The sequence below is a fragment of the Phoca vitulina genome, unplaced genomic scaffold (genome assembly GCF_004348235.1).
Source record: "Phoca vitulina isolate PV1807 unplaced genomic scaffold, GSC_HSeal_1.0 scaffold3, whole genome shotgun sequence".
Lineage (NCBI taxonomy): Eukaryota > Metazoa > Chordata > Mammalia > Carnivora > Phocidae > Phoca > Phoca vitulina.
The window spans coordinates 65,345,797-65,366,215 of NW_022589706.1; the positions used below are offsets into that span (position 1 = coordinate 65,345,797).

Genomic DNA, 20,419 nt, shown 5'->3' on the forward strand with positions numbered 1-20,419 from the left:
AAAAAAAAAAAAAAAATCTTAAGACATAAAAATAACTACATTTGAATGTGTTAAAATTAAAAGTAGAAATATTAGTATCCTATTATGAAGAACTCTTCTAAGAAAAAAATGACAAAAGACACCAGGAAGTACTTCACAGAAGAAACAAGAATAGTGAAAACATGTTCAACTCACTAGGAAAATGCAAATTAAAGCCACAATAAAATGTCATTTTTCACCTACCAGATTGGCAAGAATCAGATCTTCCAGTAGTAAGCAAATGATAAACCATATTGTAAACTAGCACAACCATTCTGGAAAATAACTATATTATTTCTTATAAAACTGTTAAAAAGCTAATCAGGCACATACCTTACAACCAACTCTGCTTCTAGGGATACACTCTAAAGAAATTCTTGTACATCTGTACCAAGAAACTAATGAATGTTCATTTTAGAATTGTCTGTAAAAGCCAAAAACAAAAATAAGGAAAACTATACCCAATTAAATTATAAAAATGAGCCTGTTGAATGGAAAAATCAAGTAACGTAAGACTACATATTAAGTACAATACTATTTTGCATAAAGTTCACCAAAAAAAGTAAACATTATGTGGGATATATAGATATATATATAAAGCAAAAAACAAAAAAGTGATTGATTCAGGACAATAGTTACCTCTGGGGAAGAGGGTAAGCTGGGTACTGGAATTGGGAAGAACATGAAAGTACAGTCAATACTATCAGAAATGTTCTAGTTCTTAATTAGTGAGTGTGTACATAGGCATTTATTATTCATTACCTCCATATGCATATATTTTTATATATGAATCAAACATTACATAAAGAAATATAGTGACCAGTGGTTGCCAGAGGTTGGGTGTGGGGGGTGGACAAAGTGGGGGAAGGTGGTCAAAAGACACAAACTTCCAGTTATAAAGTAAGTCCTGGAGATACAATTACAGCATGGTGACTGTAGTTAATAATGCTGTGTTGTATATTTGAAAGTTGCCAATAAGAGAGATCTTAAAAGTTCTCACCAGAAGAAAAAATTGTAACTGTGTTGTGATGAATCTTGACTTGTTTCACAAAATATACAGATATTGAATCATTATGGTGTACACCTAAAACTGTTACATGTCAATTATATCTCAGCTAAAAAATAGTGACCAGAAACACTTTTATATTGCTAAGACACTATGAAAAAGGAAATCATCTTCCCTTAAATGTATGTACACTACCTTGTAAAAGCAGATGTATAGTATAGCTGGTTAGGTGGAACAGCGGGGTTTTTTGGTCACAATACTGGTCGTAACCACTCATTAGTTATGGATCTTGGACAAGTCACTTAATGTCTTTGAATCTATTTTTTAACTGTAAAATACAGAATTATTATAAAGATTAAAATGCTATAAAGTGGTACAAACTACATTTTTTAAAAATTATATTCTCCCCTTGACTATTACCCCAATTTAAGAAACCCCCTTATAGGGCACCTGGGTGGCTCAGTCAGTTAAGTGTCCAACTCTTGATTTCAGTTCAGGTCATGATCTCAGGGTCCTGGGATCAAGCTCTGCGTCAGGCTTCCTGCTCAGCAGGGAGCCTGCTCAAGGATTTTTCTCCCTTTCCCTCTACCCCCCTCCCCACATGTGCTCTCTAAAATCAATCAATCTTTTTTTTTTTAAAGATTTTATTCATTTATTTAATTGACAGAGAGAGAGACGGCAAGAGAGGGAACACAAGCAGGGGGAGTGGGAGAGGGAGAAGCAGGCTTCCCGCTGAGCAGGGAGCCTGATGCGGGGCTCGATCCCAGGACCCTGGGATCATGACCTGAGCCGAAGGCAGTCGCTTAACCGCTGAGCCACCCAGGCGCCCTAAATCAATCTTTTAAAAAAAGAAAAAGAAGCCCCTTATATTCTAAAGAGTTTGTTCAGGTAGGCTGAACTTAGCTTCAACCATTAATATAATGGAAGAGTAACTGTTTGAAACAACAGAATTTTTGCATCAAATAATGTTTCCCCTCAAAGAAGCTATATACTTCTTTCACTAAAGTTACTATTGCTCAGGGGCGCCTGGGTGGCTCAGTTGGTTAAGCATCTGCTTTCCGTTCAGGTCATGATCCCAGGGTCCTGGGATGGAGCCCCGCATCATGCTCCCTACTCAGCAGGGAGTCTGCTTCTCCCTCTCCCGCTCCCCCTGCTTGTGCTCTCTCTCACATGCACTTGCTCTCTTTCTAATAAATAAAATCTTTAAAAAAAAAAAGTTACTATCGCTCAGGGTGATTTTAGAAATCTTCCATTGGAACGGTCTATTTGTGAAAAAATTTTTCCAGGAAAGGAAAATCTTAATTTTTTGAGGGTAGATGTCCCCTGTTGTAACTGTAAGATATTTTTAATCAAGCTTGATGAATAAAGTACACATGGCTGTAATCAAGATTTTGGTCAAAATTAACATGACTGGGCGCCTGGCTAAGGCACCCCTTAAAATTTTTTTTAATTAAAAATAGCATATGACTAAAATGAGTGACAAGACTAATTCTCTTGGATGTCTTACAAATGGATTCTTCTGGCCATTTTCAGAAAAATATTTAGCATTGGCAACATAATTGGAAAAAAAAAAACAAACCTGGAAGGACAACATTCATCCTAATGCATAAAAAATCTCATTTCTATACAAGTCTGCAGTTGCTGAAGAGACCATTGCTTTAATCAGTTACTAAGATTAGTGAAACTACTTACATTAGTTGCCTACATCCTTTATTTTTAAATTATTATTATTATTTTAAGTAGGCTCCATGCCCAGCATGGAGCCCAATGCAGGCCTTGAACTCACAACCCTGAGGATCAAGACTTGAGCTGAGATCAAGAGTCAGATGCTTGGGGGCGCCTAGGTGGCTCAGTCGTTAAGCGTCTGCCTTCGGCTCAGGTCATGATCCGAAGGTCCTGGGATGGAGTCCCACATCGGGCTCCCTACTCAGCGGGAAGCCTGCTTCTCCCTCTCCCACTCCCCCTGCTTGTGTTCCCTCTCTCGCTGTGTCTCTGTCAAAGAAAGAAATAAATCTTTAAAAAAAAAAAAAGAATCTGATGTAAAAAAAAACCAGAAAACGTTCTTAACTGATAAGATATGAATTAGATTCTAAATGCATTCTCTATCATGTAAGACATGGAGAGAAAAAAGAAAGAAAATTCTTAAGTTTACCCTTGGCAATAGGAGTTGATATAATTTCAACAATCTCTTATCTAGGCATTTAACAGCATTATAAATTCAAAATGTGTGTGGGAATTAAGAAAAAATAATATTCCTTAGAGGGAGTACAAAGTTTATTTAAACATTTAAAATAATTTAAAATAATCAGTTACACAGAGTACAATGAAATTAACCAAAACCAATACCAAGTAATTTGTTTTTAAAGTGGCAATACAATATAGGAAAACGGTGGCTTTAATAACTTTATGGGACAATCACACAAAAGCACCTACAATACTTCTTGAAGAAATAATAATATGCAAATTTTCACCATTTCAAAATTTTATCTCTATATCACTTTTTGGTTTTCTTATTAACATCTGAGGTTAAAATGAAAGGCCTCACAATTAAGTAGCCATATTCTTTTAATAATGTCATCTCTTTATTCCTATGAATTTAATCATCTTTTAATTGCATGATTCCTTCAGCCTGATTCTCATTTTATATCTCAAAGAATGTTTTTAATAAACTGTGAGTACTGGTTCCCTATTTATCTTTCATAACCATTTTCAGGTCCTTCAAAACTATGCTTCTAACGATCTACACATAATATAGCAGACAGCCACATGTTTTCTTCACTTCGCTTTACTTCCCTTATGAGTAGTTCCTATTTTATGCGTAGCTAGGGTATGTTAGTATGTTAGATGACTACGGTATAGTAAAAACCAGAAATAGACATTTAACACCTTAAAAAAAAAAAAAATTTAACACCTTTATGTTCCTAAACTCTACACACGTGACAAAGGCAGAAATACGTTAAAGAAAAAAACCATTTTAAATAATCTTGGGAACAATAAGACCATGATCCTCCCTCCCACAAAATAAATATAACACACGTAACCATAGCCAGACAAGCATTATAATACAAGAATTCCAGACAGTTGAAGCCAGGTGTTGAGATTTATGCTCCATATCCAGCTAGTTATAACCAGTCCAGTGAGTGCTAGAGAGTTAAATGTTTTGAGGAATGACTGAAATATGGTTATAGTTATACAAGAGAACATCGATTCAGATCCAGCAAAGACTTATAAACTTGCCTGCAGGCTGACAGCAAAAAGTGGCATAATTTGGGAATTTTTAAATCTGCCTCATGAAAGACCTTCTTCTGCTAGCCTGAGATCCTCTTACAATTTTTTTTTTTCTTTTTTTGGTCTAAAATACTCAATAGACACTGGTTTTTGTAATGTGGCTTTCTACCCTACTTTACTGAAAAGCCCAGGCTACATTTTAATGAGGACCATCAGAGTTAGTAGGCAATGAACTTCAGAGCTGGGTGGATGGGGGTAGTGTTCCTCAGTGCCCCAGCTTCCTTGTGAACCAGCAATGAACTACACTAAATTATGAGGCATGATGACAGGAAAGTTCAGGGAGGCCTGAAAGAGAGGTACCAAAGTGCATTGCAAATACAAAACAGAATATTTTAATATTCATCATAAATATTTATACAAATATTTACATATAATGAATAAGCCATTTTATAATACTGGCTAAAACATGGAAGAGCTATTAAGTCAGCAGGTTTATCAATATCCTGGGTTCAAATTAATGCATAGAAATATTTTCAGTTGAAGTTCAATAGATATACTGAAGGTGATTAAACAGAAAAAACAGGAAATTTCAATTTTGCTCTGTTTTTAACAATAGCTTTTATTGGTAATAATGGACTTGAACTAATCAGTAAACCATAATCTATAAAGAATTTTGGTAAAAATGCATTCATTTTCTGATAATAAATACATCCAAATTCCAGTTTTTTTTAAAAACCAGGATTGTGGAAAAGAGCAAAATGGAAAGGTAATAATCCTGGGCTCAAAACCAAATGATTAAATCAAAGAGAGAAATATTTTCAGATTCCTCTCAGGGAGTCATGTAATCGGCACCATTTCTTCTCAGGGTCTCTCAACTGGACAAAAGAGTAATATCAACTCTAAAGCCTTCTCCTCTAATATTTCTTCTGGTTCAATTTTTGCTAATATAAAACAAATCCTTTTTGCATGAGATGAAAAAATAAAAGTGTAGATTTATTCAGATGGGATTAGTTCAAATAGATGTTTGGTGCCCTAAACAAGTCAAACTGAAATTAAGAGCTTCTTACAGCACTCCCATAAAGCTTCTGAAAATCCAGCCAAGTGGCACTGAGAAAGAGTAAACATTTTTTCTACTTCTGTAAATATCCAAGAAATTGAAAAATCGACATCTAGAAAAAAGCAAGGCATAAATTCATCAGCACCAAGTAGAAATGATCTTCAAAAGGAGGTCTTTTATGTGTCCTGATATACTTGTGTTGATGAATAGGTTCTAATCTCCCCTCTAGGAAAAGTCCACTGCCTACAGTTAACACTTTTAGGCAAAAGAGAAGGTAAAACTCAGATAAAATAGAAATGATTCCATTTTACATTTTGATTTATCCAAAATGTCTTTAAAGAGGGATTTCAAGGTTTTGGTACTACTTTAAATATTTTTCAGAGGAGGCATGGTTTCAGGTTAGATTGTTTTTCTTCCCTATCCCATTACTTGCTAAAGCGGGAAGTATCAAATTTACTTTTATTACAACAGATGTTCAGCTACCGTTCTAAATGTTGCACTTAGTCACAATACAACAGTTTCCATTTAAAATAAGACTCTAGCAGTAGTGAAAACTATTCAGAGGTGGTCATACAAGATCCTGGTTGTCCTTCTTGCCTATCAAATATGACCAAATTGTTGGTGGCTGGAGCTCAAATCACATACAATCAACCACATTATTGGATCCATGGCCTACATCTCGAATTTGGCTGGTTAAACAGGCACACACAGCTACGCCCGCTCCAGCTCTGCAGTGAGACACAGATCCAACCAGCTCCCACCTGAAGAGACAGAGGAGAAAGTACGTTATCTTAAAACAAAGCATGATTTACTTTGCTCAAAATACCAACCATAGACAAAAACTCCCTATTACTGGGACTGGTTCTGAAAGACAGCAAGGTTCCTCAGGGACATAAGATATCCCTAATGTTTTATCTTAATAGGTATGTCTAGTAGTATTTTAGCACTCTGGAATAAGCAATTACTGGAAGATCCCATTAAAGCATACAGAAAAAATGAAAATTACCTATTCAACACTGGATCAAATGCTTCCACTGTATTTAAGTATGCATTGCCATTATGCCCACCAACTGCAAAGATTTTGCCCATCACTGTTGCAATCCCCACTCCACCCCTGGGAGTGGTAAGTGCTGCTACATAATCCCATTTGTTGTTTCGAGGATCATACCGCTCAACTGAACTCAGAGGAGAATTATCATCAAAACCACCTATATATATATAAAAAAAAAAAAAAAGATTTTAAAAATAGTACATTTCGTAGAAATTAACTATTAAATCTCAATCCAATAGCTTCTACAACCCAATCTTTTAAAAACATTTTAGAAAATAGAGAAAACTGGGAAAAAATTCACCCCATTACCTATCATCACTACCAACTCCTATTAGACATTTTTCTATAATTTGAAATAATTTAGTATTTTACCTCAATACTAAGATTAAAAATCTTAAAATAGAAAAACTGAAGTCCCTGTATCTAAGCAGATAATTTAGGAGAAAAAAAAAACCCCACGACATTCATAATTTGTCCTTCACCTCCTAGAGGTAAGTAAGATAGTATTGAGATTCCTTCTCTGTATGTTATTTATTATATTTTTAAACAGTAAGAGTACCTGAGAAGAGCATAAACTACCACTGAATCATTTGACTCAAAAGTTTTCCAACTGTTTCCCCTAATACTGTAATTGTCATCATAATTACAGAGACGGCTATGAATGATCTCACCAATTTTTGCCAAAACTACATCTTCATGCTACATATTCTAGATGATGACAGTTCTCTCTATACATCATTCTAACAATGCTACTTATTATATTCCTGAGGGTTAAATATAGAGACTGTTATTTTGACAGTGTTCTTTCCCTTAAAAATAAATGTGCCTCTTTTTAGACTCCATCTCAGTCTACATGAGTAATAACTCTCTTCAGCAACTAAGCCTATTTTCCTGAGGACAGGAAGTGTTGCTATTATGATCAGTCTATGCAGAAACAAGGTCAGTTTAAAAAAAAAAAAAACCTACAACAGTTAACTTCTCTAATAAGTTTAATTAAATCAATTTAATTGAAATAAAATTCACCAATTTTGTGTGTAACCTGATAAATATTGACAAATGTGTACAGCAGTATCCTCACCACCGCAACCATGATACAAAACATATTTTCATGACAATAAAGGGTTTAGCTCTCCTAAGTAGGGAGCTGTGAGAGGTAGCAACTGTGTACTGCAAGAACTCTGGTTTCTCATAGACCCAAGTTCAAATTCCAGCTTTGTCACTAGTTTAGAAGGCGTGTGACTATGAGATAAATTATTCATGCTCTCTGAGTCTTTGCTACCTCACAGAGCTGTGAGGATCAGACAAGATCTAAAGTAAATTATGTTACCTATATTTCCAAGCACTGGAATATTCAGCATTACTTCTATTACTTGCAGATATTTCAATGCTAATAATATCCCACACTCTCTTATCAAGAACTGTAGAGTTTACATCAACATAAGTGCGACATATGCTAGTTACAACCTCTCTGAACAATTTCTTTCTCTGTAAAGGAGGGAATTACTAACCACAATACTGCCATCCATTTACTGGGTAACAGATGCAGTTTGAGATGCTTCACATATACTATCTCTAATTCTTAGAATAATTTTCAAAGATAATTCTCATTATTAGTTCTCATTAATAATTTTCATCATTATTCCCATCTCATAGTTCTTTAAAACCTTGCTACTGGAAGTGTGCCGAATGGACCAGAAGCAGCATTTATTATCATTTGGGAGCTGTTAGAAATACAGAATCTAGGGGTGCCTGGGTGGTTCAGTCGTTAAGCGTCTGCCTTCGGCTCAGGTCATGATCCCAGGGTCCTGGGATTGAGCCCTACGTCGGGCTCCCTGCTCCTCAGGAAGCCTGCTTCTCCCTCTCCCACTCCCCCTGCTTGTGTTCCCTCTCTCGCTGTGTCTCTCTCTGTCAAATAAATAAATAAAGTCTTAAAAAAAAAAAAAGAAATACAGAATCTGGGCTCCACCCCTGCAGCTTAACAGTATCTTCAGAATATTCATACGCATATTAAAGTTTGAGAAAGCAATGCCCTATGGTTCCTTCCAATTCTGCAATTCAGTAAGTAAAAAGCAAGATAGGGATACCAACAGCCATTATGCATATGAAATAGCCATTGCTTTGCTTAAAGGAGTCAACATAATGCCCTTGAAATGAAGATGAGAAAAAAATTTCTTAAATCTTTAAAGATTTTAGCAAAGCACATTTGTGTTCTTACATTAAAAAATATATATCTTATTTAAATATAATCCTCTACCTTAGATGCATTTGCTACTCCTAAAACATGAAACATGAAGGCATAAGCAAAGAAGCATGAATGTGAACCTTAGTAATTTGAAAGCAAATCTTAGGACTCTTCCATTTGAGCCTAAATGCAATATAATTTGTGTTATTGTATTGTCTTATGACACTACCACTGTACATCCTGCAATAAATTAGAGAAATACCATCCACTCACCAACAACGTATAAGCAACCATGGAGCTCACTGACCCCATTGCCTGCTCTTCGTTGACCCATTTCTTTAACTTCTATCCACTTGTCCAGATGTGGATCATACCTCTCCACACTAGATAAAGAAGCTACTCCATCATTGCCACCTACTGCATAAACATGATTCTAAATAAACAAAGAATAAAAACACATGACATTAGACTTTTAAGTGATTTATATGTGGTCCTATCGGTAGTGCAGAATGTGTAAGAAAGCAGTGTTTCTGGTATACAATACGGTATACAATCATTATCTGCATCCTGGAGGTACAAATAGAGCAGACCTTTCTTTACTTATCAGGGTATCAGGGCTATGATACAATGCAATCCATGAGCCAACTGCCACATAACTTACTACAAGAGCCACAGAGCCCACTCCTCCACGGGGACTATTCATTGGTGCCACTGTACTCCACTGATCAGATTCTATGTCATATCTTTCCACATCATTGAAGCAAGTGTTGTCATCTAACCCTCCAATTGCATAAATTGGACCTCCCAAGGAGGCCAAGGCAATTCCTCGCCTGCAAAGACAATAAAACATACTTTAGCATCCGGTTTTGTTTCCAGAAAAAAGGTAGTAAAAATATGCTAAAGAAAGTCATTTACTTTGTTAAACCTCAATGAGGTTTTTTCCCCCATTATTTTTAGATTTATCAAGGCTTTTGAATAGATGGCTACAAGATTGCCAAATTGTGTGACTATATGTGAACAGTGCCCTCTGGAGTTTTATAATGCACAGCCTACACAGGTTACCTTAAACTCAAAAGAAATAAAGTGAAACCCAACAAAATAATATAAATGGGATCCAAAACATTCAACAGTAAAACACTGCATAATGAGAGATCAATGAACTGACAGAAATGTTTTGCTGTGGAGGTCAGAAGTCAATCTCATTTCTAAATTCAAGTCATTGCAGAGCACGTGTTGTTTTTTTTTTTAAAGATTTTATTTATTTATTTGACAGAGAGAGGCACAGCGAGAGAGGGAACACAAGCAGGGGGAGTGGGAGAGGGAGAAGCAGGCTTCCCGCAGAGGAGGGAGCCCGATGCGGGGCTCAATCCCAGGACCCCGGGATCATGACCTGAGCCAAAGGCAGATGCTTAACGACTGAGCCACCCAGGCGCCCCAGAGCACGTGTTTTGATGCAGGGTTTCATGGTACTACACAAAAGAACATCAATTTTTATATTACAAGCTTTATATCACATTGCTTAACTTCTGAAGGGCATTTATTTCTCTTCTTCGAAAGAGGGAGACTTAGCCCTTGTTAAAAGCTAATTCACTGTAATGATCAGAAAAAAATACCAATTTCTTAAAAAATACTGCAGCAATAAAAAATTGAACTATTCTAAAACTATAAACTACCACTGACTTGGTATGTACTTTGGACAGTGTATTTGATAAACCTCTACCTTGCTTCTTCATCTGTAACCCATTTGAGAAAGGAGCAGACACAGGAGATACAGAGATAATACAGGTAAAGCACTTAAAAGTGACTGGCCCATTGTTAGTGCTATGTTATTAGCTATATTACTGGAGAGTGCAGCTGGTCAACCGAGATTCTAAGTTTACCAAAGAGAATCCTAAAAGGGATTCTTAAGGGTAACATTGTTACTCATTTTCAATCCCCTTAATCTCTTTTCTCTTGAGAACAGAGCAATGACTTACAAAACACTGTGGCTATAAAAATTTGCAGGTGTGTAAACGTGTGTGCACTCTAGAACATACAGGTATTATAATAATGACAGATGTGTACCTAGTAAATATCCCACCCCCTCACCATCCCAAACCAAAATAACTAATAATGTTATTTCCTACTTCTCAAAACTCCCTTGATTTTCATGAAATCACACATTTGAATTCCCTCCTAAATCTCTGGCTGATGCTATTCTGTTTCCTTTATCTGTGCCTTCCTCTCTACCCCATCATTAAATTATCAAGTTCCCTAAAGGCCTATTATCACTTAAACGCTCTCTCCCAAGGCAACCTCATTCTTTCCATGGATTTATGATAACTCAAATGTATATTTCCAGACATATATCCAACTTCTACCTTAAATCTGTCATGTTAGCTATTCAACCTTAATTTTTTTGCAAGTGAGTGAGGAGGGAGGAGGGTAGAGGAAGAGGGAGAGGGAGAATCTTCAGCAGGCTCCCCGACACAGGGCTCAATCTCATGACCCTGAGATCATGACCTGAGCTGAAATCAAGAGTCAGACGCTTAACCAACTGAGCCACCCAGGCACCCCTCTTCAACCTTAACTTTAATCTGAGATGGAACTCACTGCTTACTTCCCTGTGATAGGCAAATTTTAAGATGTACCCCCCACACACCCCCAGTATATTCATCCTCTAGTTTTATTCCCATGCTTATACTACATTATATGGCATAAAGGAGATTACTTGAATGGTCCCAATCTAATCACACAAGCCCTATTAGAGAGGTTTCTCCAGCTGGTAGCAGAAGACAACTCAAAAACTCAAAGAATGAGATGGATTCTGCATGCCACTGCTTGTTTGAAGACAGACAGGAGCACCTGGGAAGGACCTGGGAGTGGCTTCTAGGAATTGAGAGTGACACCTGGCAATAGCCAGTAAAATTGAGAAACTCAGTCCTACAGTCTCAAGGAACGGAGTTCTATCAATAAAGTTCTATCAATAACCTAAATGACCTTGGAAGTAGATTGTTTCCCAGAGCCTCCAGATAAGAGCTTAGCCCAGCCTACACCTTTATTTTGGCCTTGTAAGACCCTAAGTGGAAAACCCAGTCAAACCTGCTAGACTTCTGATCTATGGAACTGTGAGCTTTAATAAACAGATACTGTTTTAAGCTGCTAGGTGTGTGGTAAATGGTTTCACAGCAATAGAAAACAAATACACTCATCACAAGGGAAACAAAAATTTTATCCTGTTGTCTTTTTTTTCCTAATGCAGAAAATTATACCACTATCCACACCCAACTGCTTAAGCCAAAAACTGAAGGATCATCCTTGCTTCTTGTTCTTTCCACCTTACACATCTGATTATCATAAAATCTTGTTGATTGTATACTTCTGAATTATATCTCAAATATGTCCTCTCTCTCCCAACTTTTTCCACTTTAGTCCAAGCCACCATTATTTCTTGACTAAAATATTACAGTAACCCTGTTGGTCTCCCAAACTGTTTTAACTCTGGTCCTCCTCAAATCCTTTCCCCATTTCATTCCCCTGCTATTAAAAACATATATATGTGTGTGTGTGTGTGTGTGTGTGTGTGTGTGTGTGTGTGTGAGAGAGAGAGAGAGAGAGAGAGAGAGAGAGAGAGAGAGAGAGAAAGCTCACCAGATAAAATAAAAAAAACTCTTGGCAAACCTGAAAGGCCCTCATCCTTTCCTATTCTTTCAGCCTTATTTTTTCACACCATTCATCTTGATCTTTCAGCCATACTGGACTTCCTTAATGCTCTCTGCTCTTGTTGACTTCCAGATTTTCAGATTTCATTTCTTTCCACCCATCACCCTTCTATCCACCAACACTTAACCAGAATAAATTCTTCTATTCTTTCAGATCTTAATTTAAATGGAACTTAAGATTTTTTCCATTCTCAAGCACTCTTTGCTTAGAATTATTGCCCTTGGGGCACCTGGGTGGCTCAGTCGGGTAAGCATCTGCCTTCAGCTCAGGTTATGATCTCAGGGCCCTAGGACAGAGCCCCACATCATGCTCCCTGCTCAGCAGGGAGTCTGCTTCTCCCTCTCCCTCTGCCCCTCCCTCTCCCTCTGCCCCTCCCCCTACTCATGCTTGTTCACTCTCTCAAATAAAATCTTTTTTTAAAAAAAGAATTATTGCCCTTGTAATTATGTCTTTATTTGTATCTTTCCTTACAGAATGTAAGATCTACAGAAGTAGATCCATGAGATCATAATCTGAGCCGAAATCAAGAGTCAGACACTTAACTGACTGAGCCACCCAGGAGCCCCTGTTGCAGGTCTATACACTAATAATGAAGCAGCAGAAAAAAAAATTAAGAAAACAATCTTGTTTACAACTGCACAAAAAAGAATAAAATACCTAGGAATAAACCTAACCAGAGGTGAAAAACCTATACTCTGAAAACTATAAAACAATGATGAAAGAAATTCAAGACAACACAAATGGAAAGATATTCCATGCTCATGGATAAGAACAAATTGTTAAAATGTCTATCCTACTCAAAGCAATCTACAGATTTAATGTAATCCCTATCAAAATATCAACAGCATTTTTCACAGAATTAGAACAAACAACCCTAAAATTTGTATGGAACCACAAAAGACCCTGAATAGCCAAAGCAATCTTGAAAAAGAAAAAGAAAATTGGAGGTGTCATAGTTCCAGACTGCAAGTTATATTACAAAGATGTAGTAATCAAAACAGTATGGTACTGGCACAAAAAGAGAAATATAGGTCAATGGAACAGAATAGAAAGCCCAGAAATAAACCCACAATTATATGGTCAATTAATCTTCGTAAAAAGAGGAAAGAATATGCAATGGAAAAAAGAGTCTCCTCAACAAATGGTGTTGGGAAAACTGGACAGCAACATGCAAAATGAAACTAGACCACTTTCTTTCACCATACACAAAAACACACTCAAAGTGGATTAAGGACCTATATGTGAGACCAGAAACCATAAAAATCCTAGAAGAGAGCAAAGGCAGTATTTCCTGACACTGATTATAGCAACATCTTTCTAGATACGTCTCTTAAGGCAAGGGAAACAAAAGCAAAAATAAACTATTGGGACAACATCAAAATAAAAAGCTTCGGCACAGCAAAGGAAACAAACAAAACTAAAAGGCAACCTAATGAATGGGAGAAGATGTTTGCAAATGACTTACCCAAAAAAGGGTTGGTATCCAAAGTCTATAAAGAACTTATCAAACTCAACACCCAAAACCCAAATAATCCAGTTAAGAAATGGGAGCAAGACATGAATAGACATTTTCCCAAAGAAGACATCCAGATGGCTAACAAACAAATGAAAAGATGCTCAACATCACTTATCATTAGGGAAATCAAAATACAAATCAAAACCACAATGAGATATTACCTGACACCTCTCAGAATGGCTAAAATCAAAAACACAGGAAACAACACTGTGGGCAAGGATGTGGAGAAAAAGGAACCCTTGTGCATTGTTGGTGGGAATGCAAACTCGTGTAGCCACTGTGGAACACAGCATGGAAGTTCCTCAAAAAATTAAAAATAGAACTACCCTGGGGCACCTGGGTGGCTCAGTCGTTAAGCGCCTGCCTTCGGCTCAGGTTATGGTCCCAGGGTCCTGGGATCGAGCCCCGCATCGGGCTCCCTGCTCCGCAGGAAGCTTGCTTCTCCCTCTCCCACTCCCTCTGCTTGTGTTCCCTCTCTCGCTATCTCTCTCTGTCAAATAAATAAATAAAATCTTTAAAAAAAAAAAAAAAAAAATAGAACTACCCTAAGATCCACTACTGGGTATTTACCCAAAGAATATGAAAACACTAATTCAAAGGGATATAGGCACCCCTATGTTCACTGCAGCATTATTTACAATAGCCAAACTATGGAAGCATCCCAAGTATCCACTGACAGAAAAATGGATAAAGAAAACGTGGTGTATATATATGTGTGTGTATACACACACGCACACACACAATGGAATATTACTCAGCCACAAAAAAGAATGAAATCTTGCCATTTGCAACAACATGGATGGAGCTACAGAGTATAATGATAAGCGAAATAAGTCAGTCAGATAAAGACAAATACCATATGATTTCACTCATATGTGGAATTTAAGAAATAAAACAAAGGGGAAAGAAGAAGAGACAAACCAAAAAAACAGACTCTTAAATATAGAGAACAAACAGGGGAGATGGGTGGGGAATGGGTGAAACAGATGAAGGGGATTAAGAGTACACTTATCTTGGGTGATGGCTATTAAGGAGGACACTTGTGATGAGCACAGCTTATCATGACCTCAGCTGAAGGCAGATGCTTAACCGACTGAGCCACCCAGGCGCCCTGAGGGATATTTTTTTAATATGTTAAAATACCTATGCCTTAGTCCTAAAGCCAGTATCTCATTTAATAGGGAAACATTAGAGACATTTCCACTAAGATCAGAAATAAGACAAAAACAACTACCATCTCTACTATTCACACTGTATTAGATTAATAGGCAATATAAATAGACAAAAAAAAAAAAAATTCAAAGCATAGGAATATGTGGAAAAACTGGCAAAAGTTGAATAAGATCTATATTAATTAATATCATTGTATTAATGTTAGTTTCCTGGTTTCAATAATTGTACTATGATGGTGTAAGATGTCAACATTATGGGAGCTGGGTAAAGAGTATACAGCAGGATTTCTCTATCTCAGCACTACTGATATTTGGGGTGGGGAAAATTCTTTGCTGTGGGGGGCTTTCTTGTGCATTATAGTGTTTATAGCAGCATCCATGGCCTCTCCCAACTAGGTGCCAGCAGCCCTCCCCCAACATCCCCACCCCCAAACTGTGACAACCAAAAATGTCTCCAGATATTGCCAAGTATTCCACAGAGGAAGTAAAATCATCTTTTGCTAAGAATCACTGGTAAACAGGAACTCTACTATTTTTGCAACTTTCCTTAAATATAAAATTATTTCAGAGTTAAAAAAAAAAAATCAATGCTCAGGTTTAGGTGGAAACTATGTTAATCGTTACCATATTCTAAAACATAAAAAAATATAAAATATATTCTCAAGAAAGAAAATATAAAAAGTTATAACAAAGCATCACATTGGATGCTAAATTTAACAAAATGTGTTTAAGACAGTATTTAAAGTTTCTAAAAACGTAAAAAGTAGAAAATTGGCCCCTTCAATTATTGGAAGCGTTATTTTCCATCAACAAATCAAAAAAATTTCCATGCTGATTCACCTCTTTGTGTTCATTGATGCCTTCATCATCCATTTATTAGTGAGAGGATCAAACATCTCCATGCTACCTAAATGTTCATTTCCATCATGTCCACCTACTGCGTACACTTTACCTGTCAAACAGAGAAGCATTTTCATGATTCCAACTTAAGTAAATTGATAGTTATTTATGTGTATAATATATACATAAGATCAAAATATAATTAGAATAGCTTGATAATTTTCAACAAATATTCTTCTGTTCAACATCATGAATAATGTCACTTAAATAGTCAAATGAAAATAATCATAAGCTTCTACTTAATAAAATGCCAGGAACATGCTGTTAGATATGAAGTTATTTAAATGCTCAAACACTATCCCTACTTTGGTTTCCCAACTTTTTATTACTAAGTAGATGAAATCACTAATAATGCTTTCAAAGAATGTTTAATAAAATTAAAAAATGCTTAATGTTATATGAAGAAAATATAAAATTCAATACAGTATGATCAAACTTTCTAAATGAAGTTATTAAAAATACACATACAATAAATAATTTTAAAGGTTACATACAAGAATGTCAACTGTGACTATTTTTATTAGAATGTTTTATTTTCCCAAAAAGAATTTACACTTCTATAATCAGAAAAAAAAAAGTTATTTTTTTAAAGTCCCCTAACAATTTACCCATGGTTCTGTAATTATTTCATTTTCAGTAACCAGTAAAAAAAACTCTCATTTCAATAATTAGGTATAGAAAAAAGCTGATATATATTTATTAAGTTCAATAAACACTTTTTGTAGTTTATTTTACAAATATAACTCAGAAGAGTTTAACTCTTTATTTTAACTCCCTATCCCCTAATACTCCTCTCCCAACAAGCACCTACATGCAAGAGATTATTCATTGAGCACCTATGGGCATAAGGCAAGTAAATAAAAAATCACCACACAAATATTTTATTGATATAGTGAAACATTTTAGAATTTAGCAATTTTCTTACAGAAAGAAATTCTCAACGTTTAAATATTTTAAAAGAATGTTATCATCATGTGCTATGACTTAAGACAATAATAAGACCCACCTTCCACAGAGATTACACCCACGTGCCGCCTTCGACTATTCATTTCTGGCCCAAAAAACCAACTGTTTTTGTTTATAGAATAGCATTCAATACTGCGAAAGGGGTCACCAGATCCACCTCTACCACCTACACAAAACAGCACACCTAAAGGTAAAGCCAGAAAATACAGATCAAAATTATAGCTCCCTAATTTTTTTTAATTAGTGTGGAAAAAAATACTTAGAAAGTCAAAATTTTGATGAACTGCTAAAAAAATGAGTTATTTGGATAACTTCAATGTCATTATGTTACTAAAAATCTAATTTTTCCCCTTATTTGAATTCCTCAAAGAATAGGATACATCAGCTATCTCTGTTTGCTAACATCCCATTATAGTATGGTTTAGATTTTCACCCACTCTGTAAAATTGCTCTTGCTAAGGTCATAACTACAACCAATAAACTCTTAATTTCTTTTTTTTTTTTTAAGATTTTATTTATTTATATTTGAGACAGAGAGCGTGAGAGCACGAGAGCATGAGCTGGGGGAGAGGGAGATGGAAAGGGAGAGGTAGGCTCCCCGCTGAGCAGGGAACGTGATGCGGCCTCGATCCCAGGACCCCAGGATCATGACCTGAGCCAAAGGCAGATGCTTAATGGACTGAGCCACCCAGGTGCCCCTTAAGTTAATTTCTTATTGAATACAAATGCAACACTCAATATGTTGATCACCCTGCTTTTTGGGAAACTCCTTAACTCTCTTGATTTCCATAATACTGAAGTCTTTTGTCTCCAATAATTTCTCTTTCCTATGTTTCCCATGTTTCATCCTTTGCATACTTCTCACATACTTCCTATGTTCACACAGAAAAAGTACATTCCTTGATTTTAAATTCCATCTGTATCATAATGCCTTCCAAGCTACGTATCTAAGCCACATTTCCACTTGATGTCCCACAGGCACCTCAAATCCAACTTATTCAAAAGGATCACCCTTCCTCGCCTACCTGAAACCTCTTCCTTCCCCAGGGGCCCTGCCCTTCCTCTCCCTCACAATTCCACTGCTTCCTCTCCCTCACAATTCAGGCCCTCATCTGCTATTACCCAACTACTGCAAAATCCTGTCCTTTCTTATCACTTAGTAGTCTTTTTGCTTTCAGACCTTCAACAGAGTAAACTAATTAAAAGGCTCTCTCAACAGCTTTCTATTACCTAAATCAGTAGTTTTTAAAAACTTTAGCCAATGCCACTAAATTGTAGAGTTAAAAATGGTTAAAATGACAATTTTTAGATTATACATATTTCACTGCAATCTAAAAAAACCAAAAAAACTCCAGTGTGGTTCAACAATCACCTGGAAGGCATAAACCACAGACTGACGGTCCTGACCTCCAGAGTTTCTGAATCAATAGGCGTGGGGTAGATCCAAGAATTTATATTTCTAACAAGTTCCCAAGTGAATGCTTACGCTTCTGGGCCAGGGGCCACCACTTCTTTTATACTTTGAGAACCACTGCCCTACAGGATAAAACCCAGCACAGCATAAAGGCCTTGCACTGTCCATCTAATCTTCTCCCTTCCTTTCTCTTAAACTTCATGTTCCCGCAACATGCATACAGGGCTCATCCTCGATGTTCCAATGCCAATTTTTGGTAACTATCATTCACTTAACACAGTACAGAAATGATCCATTATGCTGATATCTGTCTCCAGAGTCTAAGATAGGTTAGGACTGTATGTTAAGCATTTTGTACTAATCAGGGCTAGCACAGTGCCTGGCATGTACTAGGCATTCAACAGATGAAAAATGAACTGAATACCCCTTTCCTTAACTGGCACCTAGAAAAACATCTGTTTATTATTCAAAACTAAGACTGAGGTTTACTTTCTCTATAAAACATTTTCTGACCCTTCCAAGGTAAAAATAACCACTCTTTGTGTTCCCCACTATACTTATATCAACTTCCCTTTACCACTTCATTGCATTTATTTATTCACATGTCTATCTCCCTATATTGGACTGCAAGTTCTCTCAAAATAGGACTGGCTATATTCTAGGTGTATCTGCATTTCTAATGCCTACCCCAGAACCTGGCATGTGGTAGGTACTAAATAAATATTGGCTGAATGACTGTATTAAAAAATGTACAGAATTGCTTGTGTCATCTTTTCCAACTCAGTCCTTGATTTTCCAAATCAATACTTTAAGTCAAAGAAATTTAAAGTTGGAAGAGGCTTTAAAGATCATGTAAATCAAAATCATTTATAAATAAACAGGCCTTCAGAGATTACAAAATCTGCCCCAAATTATATTTAATGGCACAGCTGGAATTATAATCCCAGAATGTAATCTCAATGATTGAATAGATTTTCAGTAGAAACTAGTATTTCAGTTATACAGTTCACCTAGGAACGTGGAATGAAGGGGGGGGGGAAGCTAAAAATGAAACAAAAAGATCAGGATATACATCCTTTCTATGCTATTTCTCTGTGTGGCCTTGGGCATATTTTTACCCTCTCTGAGTCTTAGTCTCTTCATCCATAAAATGGAATAACACCATCTATCTCACAGTAAGTATTGAATCCTACACTAAAACCTACTCATTAAGTTCCCTGCAATCATGTAAGAGATCATGTATACAAGGGTCTACTATATGCCTACTATATGCATATAACTCAGGCTACCAAGGTGTTGTTTAAATTTAAAACTTAAAGAGGAATTTAATTAAATACCTTGACTTCCTGAAACAGGATTCACAACTTAAAAAAGCCCTACACTTCAAAAAATTTAATTCTTGACATCAATCTATAAAAAGAGGAGAATAAGCAGTCCTTTCCATGTTAAACTACAGTTGACACTTGAACAACCCAGGACTTATGGATGCCAACTTCCTGTGTAGTTGAAAATCTGCATATAACTTTTGACTCCCCCAAAACCTAACTCCTATAGTCTACTGCTGACTGGAAGTCTTACTGGTAACATGAACAGTCGGTTAACACATTATTTTGTGTATGTATTATATACCATATTCTTACAATAGAGTAAGCTAGACAAAAGAAAATGTTATTTAAAAAAAATCATAAGAGGGGCACCTGGTTGCCTCAGTCAGTTAAACATCTGACCCTTGACCTCAGCTCAGGTCTTGATCTTAGGGTTGTGAGTTCAAGCCCCTCACTAGGCTCCATGCTGGGTGTGGAGCCTGCTTAAAATTAAAAAAAGAAGAAGAAAGAGAAAAGACATTTATAGTGCTGTAAAAAAATGTACATGTAAGTGGACCCATGCATGTAGTTCAAACCCATGTTGTTCCAGGGTCAACTGTATTTAGAAGAACGACTTCTTCATAGGTACATATATGACATTCACATTTTCTTTACCTAGATAAAATCCCACTATTCATAATCAAGTACGGCCCTTTGTTGTTATTTTTAGGCTGTTCCACAGATCTCTTTATTTGATAACTATACTGGGTAGCAACAAATGCAGATAAACTCTGTTCAGAGTACCACTTCCTGAATTCCTGGACTTTCATTTATCTTCCATCATCCCTCAAATATATTTTTTATACTTGTCACCCATAAGTGAACATGAACTAATTAGGAAAA

General features: G+C 36.3%; 1 protein-coding gene across 4 annotated transcripts in view; it reads right to left on the reverse strand.

The window, feature by feature from the left end:
• Positions 1-3,254: 3,254 nt before the first annotated feature.
• The window catches only part of KLHL8 (kelch like family member 8), a 59,519-nt gene continuing 42,354 nt past the window's right edge, over positions 3,255-20,419 (reverse strand). For 2 of the 4 annotated variants that reach the window (XM_032400752.1, XM_032400753.1), the window contains 6 exons: positions 16,839-16,982; positions 15,773-15,884; positions 9,204-9,372; positions 8,816-8,975; positions 6,316-6,517; positions 5,826-6,070 (listed from right to left, as the gene is read on the reverse strand). In XM_032400752.1, the coding sequence (XP_032256643.1) occupies positions 5,947-6,070; positions 6,316-6,517; positions 8,816-8,975; positions 9,204-9,372; positions 15,773-15,884; positions 16,839-16,982 (911 nt within the window). In that variant the 3' untranslated portion in view covers positions 5,826-5,946. Of the gene's footprint in view, positions 6,071-6,315; positions 6,518-8,815; positions 8,976-9,203; positions 9,373-15,772; positions 15,885-16,838; positions 16,983-20,419 lie in introns of all 4 variants that reach the window. The other 2 variants (XM_032400754.1, XM_032400751.1) reach the window with 2 other exon arrangements.